The sequence below is a fragment of the Protopterus annectens genome, chromosome 10.part0 (genome assembly GCF_019279795.1).
Source record: "Protopterus annectens isolate FY-2018-M chromosome 10.part0, PAN1.0, whole genome shotgun sequence".
Lineage (NCBI taxonomy): Eukaryota > Metazoa > Chordata > Ceratodontiformes > Protopteridae > Protopterus > Protopterus annectens.
Window position 1 is genome coordinate 1,649,443,256 of NC_056744.1, and position 18,374 is coordinate 1,649,461,629.

Here is an 18,374-nt window from a genome sequence, read left to right on the forward strand (position 1 = left end):
TAATAGTCTAAGCCGGTTTACATCAAAGTTGCTTATTTGTGCTTTCATAAAAATTAAATGCAGTCTGTTTGTTCTAGTTTTTCTGGTATAGCTGAAAATCTCAGGTTTTCTGTCATGCTCTGTCCCAAATTCTACTATTTTTTGAAAAATCTCTTCCTGAGCAGTCTCACATTCAGCCAGCCTTTTCTACATTTCAGTCTCTAATTGTTGCAGCTTTATCATCTCATCTGAATATCTGTTTAAAGCTTTTTTCCATTTTTTCCAGCCTTTTGTTGTTTGAGTAGATAGAAAAAAAACATCAGTGGTGTGTTTATTTTAACCAGTTTTGTATGCAATTGTCTTATATCTTCCTGTAGGTTACTGGAAGTCATGTCTAAAGGTTGCATTGCATTTTGCTGAACAGCTGCAGAACTTTCCCCAAGCGTTTCTTCCTCACTTTTTGTAGCTGATTTTTTTTACCAGGTCTTCTTTATTTCTTTATTCCTGGCATCCAGGCAGTGCACTTACAAGCTAGTTACTGAAATTTACCCATAAACACAATTACACTGGCCTTCTCTGCTGAGTTTCTGTTTTCACACTGAGAGAGACAGAAACAAGCAGTCACTCTATGTGCAGCCATGTTAGAAGTGAATATAATAAACCAGTATTGGTGACTGAGAGTTGCAGAGAGGTGGATAATGTCAAATGAGAGACTCTGAAATGTGAGAACACTTGTGTTTGGGACAAAATCTGTCAGCTAAGGCAAATAAATAGAAATATAATATTGTTATTTTTTCATCACTATGTGGTTAAAAAAATTAAAAATATAATTAATAAAACATCACCAGCACCTATTACAACCTAGAACATCTGTCTACATTAAACAGTTATCTCATAAAAAAGAACAAACAAGGCAAATGGAAATGCAATGATGAATAAAACCGCACGTATTTCAGTTCAGTGGGATTTCTATGCAGACATCAACTTTCTGCTTCAAATAATGCTGACAGTTTTATTACCATAGAAAGTTACAAGTGATGTATGTTACACCATTCAGCTGTACATCAGAAGTTCCAGACTATCTTTTAGAACCACTTTCACCTTTAGATAGAGCAACTGAACTACATAAACCTATGATGTGGACATCTTTAGTAATCTATTTTTATTTTTATGCTGGTCACACTGTTTTGCAATACAGAAGAAAACCATGGTACAAACAGTACTATGTGGTAGAACATGGATGCCATTAATAGACTGAAGTTGGGGTTAAACTCTTTTGATTTAGTTTTCCAGAATTTACATGACTGAATGAGCTTGTGTGTACATTAAGTATGCAAAGGGGGTTAACTACAGTGGTATCCATTCTTAAATAAGGACAAGGGTAAAATGATTCCTTTTCTTTCTGCAGAAACCATTTTTTTTTCATTCAGGTGCTTGATATGCAAATCTGTGACACAAAATAACAAAACAACCACATTAGCAAGATTTCTCATAAAAAATGCACAGTTTCCATCTCTACTTCATGCAACTGGGGTGGGGTGAACATTGAATAACACAGCAAGATATGTCTTGTATAATTTTATTTTTATTAATTTGTACATAATGCAAAATAATATATGTTAAGATCATCTACCAGGACAATATAACATCTATGAACTAAGAACTACTTTACATCAAATATGTGTATACAGAAATAAATATGTTAGAACAACAAATATTTAAATATAACTTTACAGACAGTACATTTACCAAGTGAAATACAGCCCTCCAGGGTGGGTGTTACAGGGAAATCAATGGACTCTGCAGTGTTACAGAGGCACTACACCTGTGGTACCAGACCTTAGAATATCCCAGAGGTCATTTATTTCCCTGCAACACCCACATTGTCAGATATTATTGCTTAAGAAATTTGTTGACTGGTTTAATTTAGGTAAAACACAGGGCATATTTCCATTAACTAGATATTTTCTTACTTTTCCTAGCCTCTTTTAAACTTCTGTTAATATTCCTTCCAACAGCTCCTTAAATTTCTTATAAAACTTTCTCAGTAGTTGAACACCACCTTCCTTTTAATCACATATTTTATCCCATTCCAGCTTTATATACTTCATCTAACACTGCAGCTACATTTTTTCTTTAAATACTACTTTATATATTCATCCCCTTTTAATTTATATCTCTGCAAACTCATTCACAATATTTACCATATACTCTATCTATTTTCTGTAAATCCTGTAGAAGTAACCCCCGGATCTTCTTTAACTTCAACTACTCCTACCTTTTTGTCCCTCCCTAATACTTCTTGAAACACACTGTGTTGATTATGGCAAGAAATAGCTTAATTTGCAAGGTATAAACAGTACAGCTGTAGTTATTTAAATCAAATACTTTAGAAGTTCTTTTCTAGCCTTATAATTTGAGTGTAAATAACTTTTCCCACTACATAATGTCATGGCTTCTTAATGGAGGAGGCACTGTTCCACTTCACAATTTTGAAAAATTACAATGACTTTGATGTCCTAATTTCTGATAGAATTACTCAACTCATTAACACAGAGTACCACCTCAGGGTGAATCTTTGATTACATCCAAACACTCCCTGAGATGGCAGCTATCCTATAGTGTTGTATTAATCCTGTCTATAAGTATATGCAAGTAAATAGTCAGGGTGGACATGCTCTGCATTCTGTGTGGAGTATGTAGGTGTAGAAAGCAGCTTGCTACAATTAGTAGCAAGTGGTTTGATACAGAGGAACATTATTTTTTTTTGTGGGAGGGGGGGCAAATCTCACATTTATATTTACAAACTCTAAAATGAAGGTAAGCTGCAAAATAATCTGCTACTTGGTCTCCTTCACTTGCAACCATAGTTCCCCCCTTTTTGTGATTTAATTAATCCAAACCACAGAAATTAAAGTGATAATTTTAATTGACAGTACACATACTCTTTACTGTAAATAGTATGTATACATTTGCCACTATATGTGTTCTGCTGTTCTATACTTAATATAATAGGTTCATAGAGCTAGGGCATTTATAAGCCTAGCCACCCAGTGTAGCCCAAGCCCACCCTGAGGTGTGTATACCACATACTTTAGGATTTCGAACCTCTGTCCAGCAGTGATACAGAGATGATTGTCGGATGATAGAGATGACCTCTCCCATCCACTACTCCAACTCTCATGATCCTTCTTGAACAGAGTCAGTGGCTCTGCCACATGGGGACTGATTCTGTTCCACATAGTGTAGAGGTCTCTGGGTGATGAATCATCCCTCCAACCAGTCCCTATTTATATCCGTGTTTTTGTTTTCTCTCGCCCTGCTCTCGTGGGCTCTGTGCTTTTGGATTTTTTTTGAGGTGGAGCATGTCCATTATCGGGTTGGACATGGCCTTGTGTATGTCAGGCACCTCTCACCAGGTTGAGGTGGCGGTATGCGACTGAATAGAGCTGGAGTTTCTTCAGTCGGGCATTGTATGACATATGTTTGAGCCTTATCCTTTTGGTGAGGAACTTTTGGGGTCTTTCCAACTGCTGCAGGTGTACATTCTTGTACTCAATCATTGGTCTGATAACCTCCTGATCTGGATGTGAATCCCTTCATGATCAGGTAGAAGGTCTTCCTAACCACTTTGGCAATGTGAGTGTCAAAAGAGAGGTTACTGTCAACTTGGGTCCCCAGGTCCCTGATAACTTCTTCCGTGTTTAATGGATTACCACCTATGTGGTAATTTTGGGCGACTGTTAGAAGGAAAAAAAGTTTAGTGTTTTGTACAACATTCTGTCTTTAGCAATGGAATCCATATTGTTTCAAGACATATCCTGACAGCTTAGGCCTTTGCTGAAATCTTTCACTTTCTAGTGTGAAAGTGAATAGCTCCAACATGGAAGATCAGAACTTGTGCCTAATAAGGAATGACACAGATAAAGGGTCTGCAAATTCTTTAGTTAGAAAAATGACAGAGGTGTTTTGTTTTAATTGGTTAGTGGCTGTAGTCAGATAGATAAAAAGTTTGCTCAGAAGCTTGTACGGTATAAAAAGGATTCCAGTTGCCTTGTTCAAGGAGACAAGACCTTGACTGCTTAGTCTCCCACATACGTGTTCTCTTACAGTAAAGAGAATAATCTACTCTGCTGAACTGTGTCGTTTGAAGTTATTTTCATCCTTAACAACTGCTGTTTGCCTTACAGACAGAGTTACTGCTTAGGGGATCATGATAAAGTTTAATCCCAAAATCATCACTTTTTGCAATAGTCACATCTGAAAAAATAACACTAATTTCCTTTCTTTGAAAGAAAAATCAAAGAATGTGTATATGTGGCAAAAGTATCAGCATATGAGTGACTGCATCTACTCTGAGCATGGAATTCAGACAGTGGCACATGCAGGCTACTGTTCCTCATCTCTGGCACTTTTGGGTAGCAGCATATATGACTGATTATAGGTGTATTGTCAGCTAAAATAAGACAGTAGTGAATTATTTGACAGAGGGGTATGGCATAAAGCCAGGTGGCAGACTCTCACAATGGGTATGTACATGACCTTCAGATGTACACTGAAAAGGCTGAACAGCACAGTGAGGTCAGGCTAATACACTGGGCTGTCACTGACTTGACCAGAGGACTGAGTGGCAGGAAGCATAACATTTACTTCAATAATTTCTTTACCTCTGTCCCTACAGAACAGCAATTGCAGCAACATGGCCTATACTGCTGTGCAATTATGCACACCAATACATCAGGGTGGCCTGTAACATTTTATAGGCAGGCTGTTTCTCGTGGGTACTTCAGGCAGTTATGGAGAGGCTAAATGTTGGCTACTGAATGGAAGGATGACACTGTACTTTTGCTATCAAGTAACAGTAATCCCAACTTGTTGGCCTCCTCCATGCCATGCCATGAACTATAGGTAGCACTCATGGACAGATACCAGAGTTTATTTGTTGGATTATAAAAGTTAACATATTTGTCATATATTTGCAAATGAATCATGTTGATATATCAACAACACTTTCCACAAAATCAAAAACTCTGAAAATATAGTGAATTTTTTGCACGGGTGCATGCCCTCTGCTCCCTGTAAGGGACACTCCCAGACTGAAGTATACCTAGTCTAAGGTCACACAACATTCGGAAAAGGAAATCCTTGACTATTCGTAAAAGTGCTTTCAGCAAAACATTTTTGCTGAAACAGTAGACACTTAAACTGTCATTTACTGACATGCTGTCTTTACAAGTGTCTTTACAAGGAAACAGGTCAAGGTGGTAGGAAAAGGATAAGGTATAGGCTGTCAAAACATGGATCAATTTCAACAATCTGTGACACTTGCAGAAATATAGTAATTTAGTTATTTGTCACTTTATGAAAATCATGACACTTCTCATTGTCATGCTCGTATGTTTGGAAGGGAACATGAGGGCAACATAGGTGAGAAATCATTTCATAGGTTACAGTGATGCAGACAAAATAATTCACAATGGAACATTTCAGGAAAATAGGCTGCTAGCTTACTTCTCAGTGGGAGCCTATGGTACACACTGACCAACCTCTAACACATTCTCAATACCAACTGACACAGTGTATCCCAGAAGCAACCTATAATGCGAAAAAGCAGATGTAGGACCACCACTCCACCAATTTACTGAGGGCAGGCATGGGAGTTCAATGCCTCCACTGATATATCATCTCTGTCTGTTATAGTTGTTGAGATATTATGGCTTGTTTAGTTGTTAGATGATAAATATAATATTTCTCATATTTCTGTGAATATCTCTGTAAACAAAAATGACACAATAATCATTCAGGTATCATTTTGAAGTTGACTTCAAAACAAACAAAAAGATGAGTCACAGTTGGCATGTGTCTACATGGTATGGCCAGTGAGATATTATGACTTGTTTTATTAAATATACAAAATGTATGCAGAGCATCTACATTTATTACCGAATATTAAATGACACATTTGAGTTACAATATCATCAAATACACCATTGCAAATTTTTATGTCTGCTAAATAACTTTCACGTTTTCATTTCTGGTGCAGCTGTTACAATTCAAGAGTTATGAACATTTATTTTCAGTACGCTGCTAAAAATGGGTTATCTGAAAATTATCTCAGGATAAACTATTTTTCCTGTGGGGAAAAATTAGCAGCCAGCATTTTTGAGCTGCTTAGGATTAAATGATTTAAAACATCAAAATCACTAACACTTAAATTTCCTTATAGTAAGGATGCATGCAGCAAATATTTTCCTAATATCTGAAGGACATGACAGTTGTTTATGAAAAGAAAAAAAAACATTCTTTTTTATGTTGAGCACATTAATGACACACAAAATATGCCCCAGTCAGAGTCTACAAATTTGTGTTTTTAGGCTGCAACTGTTCATCTTTAATAAGCAATAACAATCTTCTGGCTTCATGTGGCATTTATGTCTGCATGGCCTACACCTTTTACCTTACATTCTTTATTCGCTTATGGAAGCAGACATTTCTGTCTTTTCTCACTTCTCACCCATTCAGCTTTAGGCTTACCATTATTGTTTTCATGATGCATTTTTATTCCTTTGACTAAAAACGGTAATGTATCATAAAAACGGTAATGTATCATTAATCAGATAATAACACAACATATCAAGTCTCTCTCTAAATACCTACAATAAAATTTCAGTCATCATTTAATTTATACAACTTCTACTGTCCTACAAACCACCCTTCCAGTACATTTTTGTATTTATTCACATTTCTTGAGTGTGGAAGTTAATCTTTACAAGAAATGTATTCCTTTACGTTTATTGACTAGGAATGTCCAACTTTTAGTGAAAGCTGAGGGAGATACAAGGCATCTTCTGACTCATTATGGATAGATTTACTGCACATCAGTAAGCCAAATGGCATCAGAAATACTTGGTCTAGGGATCCAAACCTCTTTAGCAACAGAACAGTTTGGATATACAGGGTTGAAGGGATAGGTACATCTCCCAGGATATACCACTTCTGAGGAACAAACTTCATCCCTTTCCATATTCAAGTGCAATTTAGATCTATAGATGGGAAACAGTAAAATTAACCCAGGACTGCCCCTGTAATACTAATGGACAGAGGCAGCTCCTAAATACTTTATCTCATGCATGGGTCCTTCCCAATTATCTTATTAGGGGTAATATATAGTTATGGACCATGGGATGGGTAAGGCCAATCTATACCAAATGGTACAAGTTATTTCAAGTTCAAAAAGGGAATCCGACTAGATTTAAAATAGCCCACAAGGACAGATAGCTTAGCACATACCTATGGACTTATAAAGGATGCATACTTATACACTAAATTGAAAGAATGGCAGATGCATATTCTAACAGGTGCAATGCTGCAGAAAGCAGACACTACACACAGACATGAAAGATTAACTGGGGCGTGATCTCATGTAGTGGAAACAAAAGGACTATAAAAATTTCATGACACAGAACAGCTTGAAGAATAGCAAGAACATAACATGCAAGTTATGCAACACAATGTAGACACAAGTATTAGAACATCTGGTGCGAGGTCAACAGTCATTAAAGATACATGAATTGGTATCCATCTGCAATGAGTAAAGAGCAAGAAGTATGCAAGTTAAGTTAGAATACAACCAGATCCATTTCACTGAAGGCTGACATTTAACCAAGCAATGAAGCCACAAAGGAATGTTTGTGATTGGAAATGTACATAAGCTTCTTCCATTGGTTTGCCAATGCATATTATGAATTCTGAACTGCAATATCTGCTGCTTGATTTAGGAATAACAACAACATGAGCAATGGATGCCCTGAATCCCAAGGGAAGGTCTTCCGATTACTGGATATCAAGGAGCAGATGAGAGTGGAGAAAAGCCTGTGTACAAAACAGATTTAATTAACAGGAACGTGGTGTCTGACATTCAGCCAGCATAGTCTGTATAGTGGTTGAAAGTGATGGCTTCTACACTGCTGAACTGTAGCAAATCATGATTCTCAACTGCATACCTCAGTAATGGAGAAGAAACATTATTGCATTGTCAGAGTACATGACAGATACAGTATGTCCTTGGTCTGGCTCTGCAGGCAGTCTCTGTGACAAATTGTTTAGCCCTGAGTAATTTGTATTGTTTCATGTTGGCTTTAGTTACATTGTTCTTCATGTAACTCAAAGTTTTGATGTCAGTCTTGAATTATACTAAACAGTTTTTAAGATGATACTTCCTCATTTATGGCTGAAACAAGTGCCAACACCAGTAAAATGTTTGGATGGATACAACACCGGTTCCTTGAAGTAACAAATGGCAAACCTTGCGAAAGGAATGAGAGCAGGTCTAGGGGGTGAAAAGCACAACTACTGTTTTACAGACACTGAGGTTGAGATCCATATCATTTAGCCAGTTTTGGAGAGAGTAACACAAACCTGTAAATTTGAGGAAACAGAATCTGTAAACTGTCAGTCAGGGCAACTCTGGAATTATTAGCACACACTATTAACTTGACATTCTTGATGTGTTGAGCCATGGCACTGACATAAAGTGGACAGAAACGGACCAAGTAAGAACTTTGAGGTAAACTAATTTTAAAACAGAGTCGAGGAAAGACTGCAATGTTCTGTCCTACTACTTGGGTTCCATTACTAATGATCAGTAAGCCATCTAATTTTATATAATGGGAACCCTAGCTTGTCCAAGATCATTAAATGCTTAGAGTGAAATTCAATGTTAAAAGGCTTGGAAAGACCCGGGAGGGGAAATACTGGTAAGGTTTTCACAAAATCCAAGACAACCCTAAAGATACCATACCAAGAGCATCAAAGGCCTCAAATATTATAACTGTATGATAAATGAATTCAAGAACCACGAAAAAGATAGGCACCTCTTAAAACCAAGAATCCCAAAAAATGAATTCAACTCTCATTATACTCAGCAGTGTACAGGCTGCGCTGAGGTGCCTGGTGTCCTGCTTTTTGAGTCAAGACAGACTCACTCCTCGAACATCTCATTCTTGGCAAAAATAGTAGCTCTACAAACATCATCACTAGGGACTTAAATCTACACCAAAAAATAAACAAGATTCACTGGTGAAATAGATACTTGTCATACTCCTAGCCTGTAGAATAAGTTACCACTGCACACTAACACGTACTACTTTAACTATCTTTACGGCTAGTCTTGTTGAGTAGAGACAAAGTTACACCAGGAATGTACAGCCCCATTCGATTTGAGAGCCAAGCACTAATATGTGTTTGAAAAGGAAGGCATTAACTTTTAAGTGGGCATTAACTGTTAATGCATCTACTTCAAGGACTAATTCTTGCATATTAGCATTTGCACTTCAAGTGTTCTTCTAGTTGATGTGATAAGCAAATTACAAAATTTGAGGGGTAAAGATGCTGCTGATTAAACAGGGGGCTTGAACTTTTTTTAAGACAAAATTCAAGTTGAATGCTGGAGTACTACCTTTTTTAGGCAAATGCAATACTAGTTTGATGAAACATTTAAATGATCGAGATAAGCCTTGCATGCTGAAATGGCTGAAAGCTATACCCACACACTGTGGCCTATGGCAGCCATAAGTAGTGCATATGTCTCATAGGTACTGCAAAGGCTGGGACGCTGTTGCTGAAAATGGGTTCAGATTCCTCTTTTGGCACTACATAGAAAACCTTGTCTGTTTAGCTTTACAAGATTTCCTTGCTGCAGTCCTCCCTCCTCTAAAATGATGCCAAAAGGATAGGAGAGCCAAATTATCCATGCTGTTAGCCTGTTTGCAGATTTGGGTGCACTAAATAACCCTGGAGATGTGCCAAGGGTTCACATGTTGAGGCAGATAGAACTTTCTCTGGTTCCATCTTAGTAGGAGACGGACAGAATGATGATGAGACCTAAATACTCCTAGTAGACATATCTCCAGCCCCTCCTACTCTACTTTCTAGACTACAATGAAGAGCTGGGGGGGATTGGAAGGTCAATATACAGAACCAAGTATACCCAATTGAAGAACAAGACACCCACTGCCCAAGCATCTCTGTGTGGCACTATGAAGAACAATTTTAACTGTGTTTTGCTTGGAGAAGTTAAAAGGTCTATATCCCTATCTGTGGATTAGCTGAAGAAAAACACTACTGTCTAGCATCCATTCAGAAAGGTATGCTTCTATCCTACTCAGGTGAATACCGGAGGTTCTTGTTAAAACAGTTAACAGGATACAGTTATGTGCAAGCCTGACCCAGGGCTGTCTCCCAAGAAGTCAATGCCACCCTGCACAGCATGTATAAATGAGCCACTCTCTGAATTGTATGTACCACATCACCATGGTGTTCTCCATTATGAGATGCAAGACTCCTGCCCTTAACACTGGTTTGAAAGTCCTGAGTACATGGATCATCATCATCATCATCATCATTTCCTTGAAGATAATGTGCATCTTGAACTGCTTATTGTCTCAGGTGCCATGGACCTGGAGTTCCCTTATGTGGGCTCACTAGGCATTGTCTGAGCCAACCAGAGCCTGTTTGAAGGTATCCCTGGATACGTCCAAAATATTTGCCCTCTCCAACTGACTTCTGGTCAAATGAAAGGAATGAGAGCCATCATCACTTCCAGGGACTAAATCTGCTCACTAACTGCCTCTGAGGTACCACTGACATTTTCTCACATACAGTCTTGCAAAGGGTATCATTAAAACTGTGGGTTCCACGTACCATACAATGTGAAAGCACTCCCATGTAGCAACAAACGTCTTCTGGGAATGTCCGCTGAAAGTAACAAATAGGGATTTTGCCATGTCCAGACCAGGAAGACCTTCTGGTTGACCGAATCCAGAAGGCCCACAGTGCTACCACTGTTCTAAAGGGAACTACCTTTGATTTGGGGTGAGAGAGAGAAAGAGTCTGGAAACAACTAAAGATAAATGTCTTTGGTTCTGCAATATGTGACTACTGGACTACTGGAAAAAGGATCTCTGCAAGTACCCTGGAAGCAGCAGCCAATCCAATGGACCAAGAGGTGAACTGGTACTGACAGACCCCAACCTGGAACCTGGGAAAGCCCCCATAGTCCTTGTGGAAGGGAATAAGTAGGAAGACATCCTTGAGGACAATGTAACCCATAAGTCCTTATTAGAACATGGGGAAGGGCAACCTGTAGATTTATCATTGTGAACTTTGGAAACGCCTGAGTTTTGCTTAATCTCAACAAGTATTGGACAGGCTTCAAAGGACAGATTTGCGTAGGCATCAGGCGGTATTTTGAGTTAACACTTGTTCTCTTTTCTTCCTTGGCATACTATCTATCACTCACTGTGGGAGAATATCCCCTACTTAAGTAGTTACAGAATCTTTTTTTTCTCTTGGAACTGGAACTTGCTAGGATGCGTAGCCTGCATCAGACTTGCTAGGCCCACTTGTCCTATTTGATCCCTTTCCACTAATCTCCAAATAAGGCCATCTGCTCTCCTAACTTTTTGATTTCTTTAGTTTAGGGGACAAAGTATCCAAGGACAGGGGTGGGAGTTTAGGGAATGACAGAAGGGCAAAATAGCATGACATCCTTATGCAGTTTTCTTACTTTCGAGAGGACCTTTTTTGGTATCCTTTTTGTTGTTTGTTTTGGAATAGCTCATTTTTTTCCCTTGTACCTGATTACCTTTACCCTGGTGGCAATAATAGGGTTACGTTCTTTTAAGGGTAGTTTCTATCATAAAAATGGAATGGGGGGGGGGGTAAAACAGCTGCTAGACTAACACAGTTTTTCCATTTCTCTTCCACCAAAGATTCAGGTCCAGGGAATAAAAAGAGTGAAATCCCTACATAAAGGGACATTTAGGATCTGTAGTTTGGCATACTCTGAAAGAACCTGAAACCTTGGCCAAATATGTTTCCGAATACCTGACCAAGTGACAACATCCCTAGATGTTGCACCTACATCACAGTTACATTTAATGGCATGTTCCCCCACCTGAGAAGCTACTTGTGTTGGATGTAAAAGTTTTGCCTTCTGAAGACTGTCAGTGAGCACCCCTGCCTTTGTCCTCATATAATTAAGAATCATACATCAGTATTAAGAATCATACATCAGTACCCTATTATGAGCCAGCAGGCTGATCTAATACACTGAAGAGCCCCCATACTCTGACCAGACAATAAAAGATGGCAGCTTTAGACTGGAAATACAATAACAGGTTACACAGAAGGGGGGGGGGTGAAATCTCTGTATGCTGGATTTTCTGCAGACGTCCCACTGACTATTAATACTGCAACAGTGAGCTATAAAATGAACATCTGCCTCCTCCCATTTAGGGAGACTATCCTCCCCAACCATGACAATCCCAAACAGAGTAAAGGTACTGGCAGTATCTACTGTCTTCAGCCAAGTCTCCATAACTGGGAGAATGTCTGTCTGATAGAAGCAGAGACAACAGTGTAGGATAGGTATTTTATTACAAATACGTCTTGAACGCAAACATGTAACGTTTAATCAATTTAAGTTACTCTAAGAATCATATTGTAGATTGACCCTTACAGTTCATGAGTAGGCAGGCAGAGTGCATGTCTCGCAAGATAAGAGGGAAGGTGCTGTGTGTGTAATAATAAACGATATATATCTACTTTTAAATAGTACATGTAACCCCATATGAACTGCAGAAGGATTCCTTTAGAATCTTACAGAGTATCACTTCATTTTATAGCAACCTGTTTTAGTTCGGTCATCACTTCCTAAGCATGTCATTATTTTAATTAACCATCTTCATTAATGATACACAGATTTAGTTCTGCTTTGACTTCTTGAGTACATTCCTGTTTAAGGAACTATCATAGTGGGGTGCTGTATGTATCCGAGTTCCAATTTATACACTTAGTTGGTCCGTTGTTTCAGTTTTATTCTGTTTTTCCTTACTGAACAGCTGAACGGCTTACTTTTCATCAGATTCCATTTCTGTTTTGTTATCCTCTTGTAATATTTACAATGTATAGGTGTCTGTCTATATTTAACTTCAGATATTATTGATGTTGCTGTAGACATCGCTAATACAGCTTCCTTTTCTGCATGTACTCTGTACCATATTTAGTCCCACTTCTTTTCTTAATTTATTGTTCCCCTTTTGGGTTTTAAAAACCTTTGTTGCATCATCTTATTCTCTTAACACATCATGCACTGCAGCTTTCTCAAGCTCACCAATTGTTTCATTGTCTAGATACTATTTTGTTTCATTACATAATCTTCCCAAAGCAATAGTGATTGTTAACATATTTTCAGCTGAAATTAATTTTTGCAATTCAATTTTTTTCTTATGTTCTTGCTTTGTATCATCTATTTCAGAAATCAGGGTTCATTGCATAACAGAAAAACATAATTTTCATCTCATCCTGTGTTGTTCACATGTTTCCAAGTCTTATAACAGGCTAATCAGTTTATTAGGGTTGGGAGGGTGGCCTAATGGTTAAGGTGTTTGCCTTACAAACACAAGGTGCAGGGTTTGAGTCTCACAAGAGATAATTGGCTAGGCTTAAAATGGCTCACAAGGGCAGTTAGCCTAGTACTAATCTATGAACCTATTAATTACCTCTGCATTACTAGTTGTCACACTTGGGTTGCTAAGATCATGGTTTAACTCGGTCAGTAAGATTTCTGTCATCTTTAAGAGGATTATCAGAAGTTGTTCCAACAGCTTACATTTTTGTGCTTGCCTTTCTTTATGACAGATATAAAAGTCACCTTTTTTACTTCTGCAAATGTTTTTGGCTTTTAATACTGTAACAGGAATAGATCCAACAAAGAAACTGGAACCAAAGGTGAAGCCAAACAATTAGCATAACAGACTATTTATTAAACGCTTTCATCCTCAGACTTCTTCAGAATCCCCAGAACTGCCTCCTTCTGCAGTTCATATGGAGTTACATGTACTGGTAGCATACTTAAGTACAACTGCAAATTATTTGTAATAGTTCTGTTGCTGCTATTACTATTAGGACTGCCTGGGTATCTTTCTTCCACATCTCTTTTCTTCTTGCAGAGCCTGGTATTTCATTACTGTCTCTCACTGTGTATGGGACACTATAATTACTGGGTGTAGTAATTTCAATGATTAACGTTATCTATTTTCTTGAATTGCTATAGCTGGTATTCTTGCATCTATTTTCTCAACAGTTAGCATTGGGTGATCCCATGTGATCCAGACTTCATCACTGTTGATACTGCTTTGTGGTTCATATTTCCAGTGCATCTCAGCTATTTCTATATTTTAGTGTCTGCACAATCCCAGTGCAACAGTTTTATTTACATTATTATGCCTTTAAGTATACAGACCATCGGTCATGAATGTATCATACCCAGCAATGAGATACGCCACTTTTTCCAGTTCTGTTTTACAGAACCTGCATTTCTCTCTCTCTCTCGTTCTATCACATTTTCAATAGACTTTGTAAATCAATGCCCACTATCTTGGGTCAGCATTATTCATCTTTTGGTTTAAATTCAGTTCTCCTTAACCATTCCCATTTCAAATCTTGGTCAATATGTGTTTGTTTTAGGAGTTTTCTATACTTGCCATTAAATCTGCTGACTTTCCGTTTTTGTTTCCCTTTCTTCTAATCCTTTTCTTTATAGTCTTTTTTTGCCCCTTTTTTTGGCACTCACAGTTGTCTGATTATTTTTTCTTCTGGTTTGATTTCCATTCCCACCGATTTCTGAAATGCTTGCGTTAAACAAGCAAATATGTCATTTTAGACACCTTCTCCTCGTGCTTTAGAACTTTCTCTACATTTGGATCTGATGACATCATCAATTATGTATGCAGTCCTACGACTGCAGACCTACACATGTAGTACATTTTGAGGAAGTCCATACCTCCTTTAGACAGAGTGTATATGATCTTGGTATACACTGTTTTTATATATCATTTGAGAGGCATGAAGCATTTTTCTTATTTTCTTGCCTGACTAATTCAATGCTCTTTCAGACCAGTCAGCTGCACCAAAGCTGTAAGTTAGGACAGGAACAGCAAATTGATTTGGAGCTTAAACTTTATTTTTAGATGTCAAGGCAGTTTTCATTACTACATTTAGTCTTTAGAAGTATTCTTTACTTGGCTTTGTTCTCATTTGCTCATGCTCTACTGATGACCTTTTATTTATTCCCAGATATTTATACACCCTCCTGTTCAAGTTGTTTTACATCACATTCCTGTCTCAGGTTGACATTTTCTTGATACTGTAGCTTCCCTGTTATAAATATCATTCCTGTCTATTTATCAAGATGAAATATCATTGTTATACCACCTGAGAAAGTTTTCATCATCTGTAGTTCTCGTAGATCCTCATCTGATGAGCTATGCAATTTTACATCATCCATACAAAGTAGTTGAGATATCTTTGAATCAGACTCGTTTCTGGAAGTTAAGCTAACCATAGCCTAGTTTAATAGGCAACCAACGTAGCTGGTTAAGGACAAGACAGAACAGCAGTGGTGACAAATAATCACCCCGGAATAGCTCCTCCTTTGAATTTTCATTGCTGGGATAATAATTTGTCCTTTACCATCACTCAGCTGTAGAGCGATATGTCACTGTTTCATAGCTAATTCAATGTAATTGATCAATGTACGATGTAACTTATTCATCTGTAAATGTTCCATAATCCATGGGTTGGGTGGGTTGCTGTTGAATCCTTTTTGGTAATCTATCTACGCCATACTGGAAAGTCTACGTTTTACATCTCTCTATCATGGCTTTATTTGGCAGCAATGATCCTTTGTTCTGTACACGTTTCTTTTATTACCCGTTTGTTCTACTGCCATGACTGGGTTTTTTTTTCAGAATGGCAGTAACCATGTGCATCAGTTCTAGCACATAATTTATGTGCTGCAGGAAGGCAAGTTACTGGTCCATAGTTCTTAGGATGGCTTGCAGGTTCACTTTTAAGCAGGATTGTTTTTTTTTCCTGCTGTTAACCAGGTCAGTGCCTATTTGGGAAGAGCCTAAGTAATTTTATTCCTTCATTCCTGTGTGAGTATACTGATGATATTCTAGATGTACCTTCTGTGTAAAACACTTGCCACATTCAGTACATTTATATGGTTTGTCTCCTGTGTGAGCAGCAAGGTGCCGACGAAGGCTAGTGTGATACGGGTAACACTTACTGCATTCAGTACATTTGTATGGTTTCTTTCCTGTGTGAGTGGCAAGATGCTGGCGAAGCCCACTAAGATATGAGAAACACTTACTGCATTCAGTACATTTATACGGTTTCTCTCCTGTGTGACTGACAGAGTGCTGTCGCAAACTACTGCGGCATGTGAAACACTTACTGCATTCCACACATTTGTATAGTTTCTTCCCTCTGAAAGGACGTTGAGGTACTTCACATTCAGAGGTCTTGCTGCATTTATGCTCCAGGTGAAGCGGTGGTACAGGAGCGACATGACATTTGTCATAGCCCTTCACAGGCTGAGCACACTGCTGAAGGTTCTCTGCTTGGCGATATAACTGTTGTGCCCCAACTGATGACTGCCGATTGCAACTCACACTGTTCTCTGTGCTCCTGATACCTAAAAACAGATTATTACAATTTTATTACAGTTGCAAAACAAAGTCATAATACAATGTATGTACTCTTTAGTCATTACAATCTTCACGACTTTTGTTTTCTGTATTTTTTTCTTTTATTAGCACCATCATTAAAATAAGTCTAAGAAATTCAGACTTATCATTTATTAGAATATGAGCTCTGTTGGTAGCTGCTCCATGCTTGAAGAAACCATGTAAACCTTGCAGGTCTGAATCAGGGGAGAAATTGTAACCACGGGCACAGTGCCACACAGAGGATACCACATGACAATAATATTAATTACCATGGGTACCAGTTAGACACTAAATGTGTGACAGAACCTGGACTTTTTAAGACTCAAAATGAGAAATGCTCCTCCTAATGAGGTATACTTCAGAGGTTATGCAAAGGTTGACCTAGTTCATAACAACAGTAAACAAGATGACATAGAAAAGTATAACTACATCCAGTCTCAACTTTCCTATACAAAGCACTGCAAAACCTGCATTTACAGGGAGGCTGCAGCTGTAACCAATTACTAACTAACAATAAGTCCAGTTATATAAACCACCACAAAACAGCAGTTATCTACAAAAAAAAAAAAGACTGTTCCCTCATGCAAGACTACAATGGAAATAGTCAACCAAATGTGGATGAAATGCCTTTGCCGATATTATGAGTGCAAACCTGGCACACACAGATAATATTTAGATGTATATTATAATAAAAGAAAACTGAGTGTATAATAAAAAAAACAGTAGTGCAAAACAATAGAAAATTGTGACACATGTCACTTGTGGTAACACATAAAACAATGTACAAGCACAGAGTGGTGACATTGGCACAGCATTTACCCAATATCTACCTGTATACACACACACACACACACACACACACACACACACACACACACACACACACACACACACACACACACACACACACAATGTGGTTTTCACAAAATGAATGTAAACTGTTGCATTTCTGAAACCAGTCCCTAAGTTATGAAAACAAACTTTACACCAGTTCTATAAAAAGGTGGCAAATTCAGAGGACAATCAAACTGCCATTCAAATGCTTTCCCCTCACCTTTCTCCAAAATCCTACAGAGATGTATCTACAGTCAAGTTCTTCAATACCTTTTAGACAATAACTGATTCACATCATCACAACATGATTTTGCCCTAGTCACAGTACAACTACAGCCCTACTATCCTTTCTCAACATAAACTACCAAGGAAGAAATGAGGGCAAAATATGTTTTTCATTTTCGGAAAAGAGTTAAAGTAAAAAAATATATGGTAACACAATAGAGCAGAGAATATAATGGCATACAGACTATTCCAAGTGCCTCTGTGCAACAAGCAAATATAATTCCCTCCTCCACTTTTGCCTGCATTTGATAATCAAATCCTACTTTGCACACCAGGGGTCCTGTAGAAATATGGAGTTTATTCCTTCTTTCAGACCCAAGACTCCCACCAAAAGAGAAATATGTGTAGTTTACTGTCTATGCTGCACAATCCCTACGGCTGTCAGCTAGTGAAAGGTAAGAAAAAAATAGTTCTGGGTAGTGGCACTTTTTAGGAAACTTGAATTTCATGCAAAAAAGCACAGATAAACTCAAAATTATTTATTGTCCAATTACTCCTGACAGGATTTGATTGAAGATACATATTCCCCTTCCACACATTTCATCTGTCTCATCACAAATGAGCACAAACAGCTTGGTCTGGAGCCTCCCTCAATCAGTACATGCAAGAAATCTGGACAAAGCTAAAAATAATGGTGACACGAGGAATCAAAATTAGGGACAGATTTTAAATACTGCTCCTATAACAGGTTTGCATAAG

The 18,374-nt window shown here is 38.0% G+C and overlaps 1 protein-coding gene across 1 annotated transcript in view; it reads right to left on the minus strand.

Moving 5' to 3' along the window:
- Positions 1–5,864: 5,864 nt before the first annotated feature.
- Positions 5,865–18,374, minus strand: part of LOC122813850 (zinc finger protein 578-like) — a 57,367-nt gene continuing 44,857 nt past the window's right edge. Inside the window, exon 5 of the mRNA XM_044086387.1 lies at positions 5,865–16,522. Within this exon, the coding sequence (XP_043942322.1) occupies positions 15,963–16,522 (560 nt within the window). The 3' untranslated portion in view covers positions 5,865–15,962. The remainder of the gene's footprint in view (positions 16,523–18,374) is intronic.